Genomic DNA, 6,501 nt, shown 5'->3' with positions numbered 1-6,501 from the left:
CATGTGGAAGAAGCTGTCACTAGAGAAATTACTTAAATGATGAATTCATTCATTCACTTTCTGTTGATCAACAAATTAATGAATCAGCCAACCGTCTCTGCTCTAGACTCATGATCTACACTTGGATATTTTCAGTTGTATTGCCATATGCAGCATTTGCTATAGCTCAGGGTTCATTTGTGAGGAGTCCACTGTAGGATCAGTATTTCTGAGGTTTCGTGTTGAAGCCCACTGGCTGTGTTGCTTGCAGTACGAGATCCTGCACCAAAAGGAAACTGCAGTGATCTCAGACAGGCTTAGCCGGTGTTAGACTCAGAAGCTTGAGAGGAAAAAAAAAAAAAGCCGTTAATGCAAATGCTTGGAAGATTGTGGTGCTAATACTCAAGGCTAAGCTTGAATGTCTATTGCTGCCTTGAAAGGCTGCATCCAGACGAAAGAAAAGCCCAGAGAGAACAAGCTCAGAAGCTGTGCTCAGCATTTGCTCATTGTCAAAAGCAGCAGAAATGTGAAGTTGGTAACTTTTCAGCTTTGATACCTGACTTTTAACAAAGCGGAGCCGCCGGCCTTGAGGGGGAAGATTGCAAGGCTTCCAGAGAAGTCCCAGAAATGTCAAGTGGTCACTGTGGTTAAGAAACTGGAATTTTTCAATAGGCAGTGCAATTTTAACCGCATTTATTTAGACGCTCCGAGAATCTGGGATGTCGTGTTTCCTAAGGACACCAACGGTTTCTGTCAAAATAACATCTTGGAGTAGCTGTTTTTAACAAGCTACAACAGCCTGTCAGCAGTGAGAGATTTCTTATCCTCTGAGCTTCCAATAACTGGACAACAGGTCAGGACTGCGCCGGCTTGTTTTCCAACATCTTTAAAGCACTGAGGGTAACTCCGTGTGGCAGAGACAGCAGTTTATTTCCCCAGAGGTTGATCTCAAAATGATTTTTTGAAGATACACCCCAGAATTAATTTTCCCATTGAAATGTCTTATTCTTAAATGTTTTGATTTGATTTGTTTGTTTGTTTTTAGGAAAAACATTTGCTGCTTACAGCTTCTGAAATACAGGGATGTGCTGCTTTTCTCTGTTTGAACCCTTTAAAGTGTTTGTGTTTTTTACTGTTGTTTGGACTTAGCAGCAATGAAAAGACACCACTTTGGGCACTGGGAAATTGTGATGGGAGACTTTAATCATCAGATATCATCAATTATGTAAAACAATTGTTACAATGAAATATTAACTATTTGGAAACTTCATTATTACAATCATTATAAGTGCAGCTGTCACACAGTGATGGATCAAAACCTCAGCCAGTTTTTAATGTTTTGAAAAAAAAAAAAAACCACTAAAATCACTACAGAGACAGTAGCAGGGAGGATCAGCAGTGTGGGTATCATGTTCTAATAAAATCCAGTACTAGGACTCAGAACACCTCTTAAATGAAGACAAAGATTGGAAATAAGTGCGCAACAAGGAGGTGTTTCGGCATGAAATGTGAATTCACCTCGTGAACACAGCGTCCCACTGCCTCAGGAATAGTTCATCTGCGGTATCACTTGCTGTGGTTTAATTCAGGCTGGTATTTCCCAGGTAACACCGGGGAGCAGGAGGACCAAGAGAAACAGCTCAGCGCTCGCTCCTGGCCATGTCAACGACGCAGGCGTCGAGCGAGTCCTCGCCGAGCAGAGATGTGTCTCCTGAAGCTGTCAGAGGAGACAGACGGAGTCCAAACCACCTGTGTGTCACAACGTAAGTCTGTCTAACAGCTGTTTAAATCGACATCAGTAATTGTTTTCCTATTTAAACAGAGGTGTAGGGGTTGGTGGTGAGGAGTGTGCATGTAATAATATTAAGGAGGTAATTTAAGAGCAGTGGGAAACTCATCTACCATGAAGCAAGTGCTAATGATTATGACGCCTGCTGGTGTTTCAGCCCTCAGGTGACCACAGTACTGTATATTTCTGGAGTTTAATAGCAGCGTTCATTCATACCACTGACTCATTACTGTGTGAAACTATGTGTTTGTGAAACCTCCCTGTCTGGCCACAGCCAGTTAAATACAGTATAGATTCTTGTACTTTAACCAGTTTTTAACACTTGCTCATTTGCCGTCCTCTGCAGAAGCCGATGTCTCCGCCAGTCAAACTGAGCACCGATGGTAGGAGCTGCTTCCTTCCTCTGCTTTGTTGCAACAGCAGTGAGTCTCTTGCTTTGTTTTCTGAATGTAACTTTTCAAGCACATGCTGGATTACGCGAGGCAACGCTTGTTATTAACGCTTGTTGGTCAATTTTGCGTTCGGTGGTTGTCTTTGGTCTCATCGTGACATTGGATGTTGCTCGTTTCGAGGAGGCAGCTCTGCAGGTGCAGCCGAGTTATGTAAACCTGGAGGTTCGTGGTTTGCTGAGAGAGGACTGATGTGTACATTGAGCTGAAGGAGAAGGGGGAGGCACGTGAATTCGCCCAGCTTGACTGAGAGGTCCGTCGGTGTTCGGGACGCTTTTTGTTGTCTTGTGTTGCGAGAAACCTGGTTTAAAGAGTCTTATTTTGGAGCCGAATCTCTGCAGAATCAGCAGGGGATTTGTTTAGATTCTGAATCATGGCCATAACTGTCAGATGCAAGAATAAGAAGAATAAGGTGAATATGCCAGAAAGCAGTTGTCTTTCTCACTGCGTCACTCAGTGTTTTATTAGGGTCACTGTTTCTGGAGCGGCCCTCGGTGTCCTCTCAGAAAACATTTAGCCTAAGGTTATGATGTGGAGCCTCCAGCAATATACATCATGCGCAGTGACGACAGACACTAAACTCTACAAACTTAACAGAGGAATACAGACACCAGTGAATACCTGTCTATCATTCATTCCCAAACCTCCTCTTTTATTTAGGATTTTTATTCTAACGCTCATAAAACAGAGAGAGCACGTGTTCGTCTATGCTGCTCGTCCCGGTCACGGGTCTGAAGAAGAGTCCTGCCACCGCCTGCGGGTCCATGGACCGCAGCCTGTCCAGGAGCGCGCGCAGTCTGCTGACCCGCCCCCGGTGCACCGTCCTCACGTGCTCGTAAAGCGCGCGCTCAGCCTCCCTCTGAAGCGCCCGGATGTAGTCCCGACACTCCAGCTCCATCACCTCTACGGGACAGAGACCAGGGAGAAGTCTGAATGATCGTTAAACACAACCGGAAATCACGCATTAGATTATTCACGGGATCCAGCTGTTGAAATAATGTCTGTTACTTTAAATTCACACCTGTGTTACTGGCCCTGGAGATACAGTGGAGATGACCTGCTATTTAATTAACCTAGTGATGATTATAACCTAATCATGTTTGATTAGTTTATTAGTCATTGAGGGAGATTGCAGTGTTGCAGCAGCCACTTCACATGAATCACCAAAACAATGTGGAAGGTAAATGACAGTGTGATTAGAGGCTACATCCTGCTGCCTACAGTAACAATACACACACTAAATAACGTGTAAAAATAAAAATGCAATCTAAATAGATAACAATAATGATAATAATAATAATAATAATAATAATAATAAAAGAAAGAGTCCAGAAATAGACCCATATACTGCCTGTTGAATATACACAACTACAACGGTGATAATATAATATGCAATAATAGGAGTGGGTGGATACTCAGACCAATTAATCTGATATGCAACAGTCGCAGTTTCATAAAGAAAAAGTCCAGGTGAGCAGTATGATTTTTATAAGGAAAAACTCTTGTCTGAGGAGAATCACTGCACAGAGTGAATGTACAGTGCCACTACCATAGCCTGCATGCATCATAACCTAACAGGAAAACACTATATTACAGGTAAACTATGAAGCCGCGTCTTACAGGGGAAAAAAAAAACCCCAGAAAAAGTCAGACCGTGCATATCTACCAGCTTTTAACTGTGTCCTGTGGTGATCACTAACAGCTGAGTAGTTTCTTACCCGGGGTGAACAGTATGGCTCCCTTCAGAAACGCGTACTCTTTGACGCTGATCCTCAGTCCTCTACACTTGACCAGAAACATTTTGATCCCCTCCACGTCGCCGACGGGGACCCCGGGGTCTTGAATCTCGGTCGCCGTGCGCTGCTGTGGCTCTTTGCTGTGCGTTAAAATCCTGTGTAACAGACTGGGCTGCTGCGTCTCCACCGTGTCAAAGTCCACGGAGTCCTGCACCATGCCCAAAACCAGCAGCGGCGCCCAGCTTTTGCGTACGAGCCGCAGCTGGTCTTCCGTCGGCAAACCCCGAAAACAGGGTACATTTTTCACAAACCTGAAAGTTTTCACAAGCACCTCGCAGGCCGCTTTGAAAACTAACCGCGGGGCCCGGATGGCCACCAGTCTCCCCTTGGACGCGCAGGAGCAGAGCCGGTGCGCGGCAGCGGTCTGGAGTCGCCTCCGCGCACACGGAGCGCCGCTGTTGAGGATGCTGAAGAGGATGCTGCTCTGCGCCGCGTCCTCGCCGTCTCTGCGGCCGCAGCACGACATGACGCCCCTCGCAGCTGCCGCACCGATTATGAGCCCGTTTTCGAGATTATCATCTTTTTTTATAGACTACACTTGGGGCACCGACCCTCCCTAAATACACCAAAAACACACGTCCGGTCGATATTTTCACAATAAAAGCATAACAACTCCGCAGCATGCAGCAGTAACTTTAACATCACCAGACTGATGAAGTATGACATTATTATGAAATTAGGCGTTTTTATATTTTCAAAATATGTGTTAACATTTTCTTAATTATTTTATCATATTATAGATCTCATTGAACATTTTCATATTTATGCTTCCTGATGTGCAGTATTTACTTTATATAATTTGATATATATATATATATATATGCATGTAAACTTTTACATGCAGAAATCATAGTGTATTCTGTCAATACATAACAGTGGTTAGTGGTTTGTATTGTGGTTTGGTTGAGGTTTGGTTGAACTTATTTATGTTCTTAACTAAACTGTACAATACCCTGGTAAATGATATGTTTCAGTTTGAATACCTTCACTCTGCTGCAAAAGCAGTTATTTCATTATCATTTACAGCACCATAAATATTACTGCTGATGTGTAACATTGAAGTTAGTTCTTCAAGCCCCCTGGCCTCATGGTAATTCTTGTTTTGTTTTTTGGCTGCACTTGTTAGGGAACAGCTCCAGTGGACGGTGTAAACCCTGAGGGTGTGTGTTACTGTGTTTTACACATTGGAGCTGATTAAAGAAGATAATTAAAAGATAAAGTATTTAATTTCAGTTTCAGTTAACATTAAATTTTGAGGTTTTTTTTTTTTTTGTAGTATTTTGATATGTGGAAACTAAAAATTAAGATGCAAATTTGAAAACAAAAGCAGCCAACATCCAGTGTGTTGTTGGGTATCTGTAGCTGGCTTGATGGAAGTACCGTAGGCCGATACGTGCTAATGAAACATCAGTCATCTATGTGTTATGCATAGGAACACCACATGCGTGTTTGTAATGACTGCGAGAGACCTATAACGCTCGGCACACAGGGAGGAGCTTATTCCACATTCTGAGTATTATAAGTTGAAAGTGGAGGAAATCCCCTCTGCTCACGCTCACAGGCTTAATTTGATGTGTTTCGAATCAGCATGTCAGATGGGAGTATGCTCAGCCCTGTTTGTCTATGCAAAACAAAGTCTTGCAGATTGGTTTCAGAGGGCAGGATACACTCCTATTAACGTGAGATCTGTTTCATTAAATCAGCACAAACATGGCATCGTTAACAGACTCCAACCGCAGAGACTTTGACTTTGACTCCGCTCGCTCTTAAAACCCTGATGTGAATAATTCAGATTTCTGTCTCGGTGATGTTCAGCCAGCCAATCAGACTACGAATTAATTCAAGTAGGAAGATAGCGAAGTCTCATATCTGTGAATTTTAATTTGAACATAAACAAAAGTGAACCACATCCAACATACTTTGAATAGCTGAAGAGTGAATTCTGAGGAAGCGGAGTCTTTATGACGTCGGTTTGACCCAGTGAACTAAATTAGTCATTGTTTTTATCAGGCTGCGTTTACCGAGTTTTGGTTTCACCTCAGCTCAGTTTCCATCCCTTCTGAAAGTCCTGCCCAGCTGGGTTTGTGAAAACCTTTGAAAAATCATCAGAAAGTAATTTGTTCAGCGATGCGCTTATTGCCGATAACTCTGAAAGGCTTTTTTTTATATATGTGAGATTGTTGTGCAGCTTTTTGTCTTGCTTACTTTTTGTCTCACTGAAGCTAATCACACCTGGCTCAAATAGCAGAGTGGCACGATCATGAAAGGAAAACTGCCCTCGGAGTGTAGTTAACCAACAAGGCCAAATGTTTCTCCTTGTACAAGAATCTGTTTCTATAGTAAGTAAGTACAGCAGAAAATATAAGTCTCAATTGAAACAAAGGCGTTAAAAGATTATTCAAAGATCATTTCAGGACATAAGCGGAATGAATAATATTCAGACTTGTGAAGGACGGAGACGCTTTTCATAAAAGTTTTTATTACGATC

The 6,501-nt window shown here is 42.8% G+C and overlaps 1 protein-coding gene across 1 annotated transcript; it reads right to left on the bottom strand.

Moving 5' to 3' along the window:
- Positions 1-772: 772 nt before the first annotated feature.
- On the bottom strand, positions 773-4,683 carry LOC139609458 (nuclear receptor subfamily 0 group B member 1-like). The gene is made up of 2 exons (XM_071464075.1): positions 3,936-4,683; positions 773-3,120 (listed from the first exon to the last, which is right to left on the bottom strand). Exons 1-2 carry the CDS (start codon positions 4,477-4,479, stop codon positions 2,888-2,890), a joined length of 777 nt encoding a protein of 258 aa, XP_071320176.1. The 5' UTR covers positions 4,480-4,683; the 3' UTR covers positions 773-2,887.
- Positions 4,684-6,501: the final 1,818 nt, after the last annotated feature.

The sequence above is a fragment of the Trachinotus anak genome, unplaced genomic scaffold (genome assembly GCF_046630095.1).
Source record: "Trachinotus anak isolate AG129_WGS33_773 ecotype Australia unplaced genomic scaffold, CSIRO_AGI_Tana_v1 ptg000026l, whole genome shotgun sequence".
Lineage (NCBI taxonomy): Eukaryota > Metazoa > Chordata > Actinopteri > Carangiformes > Carangidae > Trachinotus > Trachinotus anak.
This window is presented reverse-complemented; position numbering and strand designations above follow the sequence as displayed.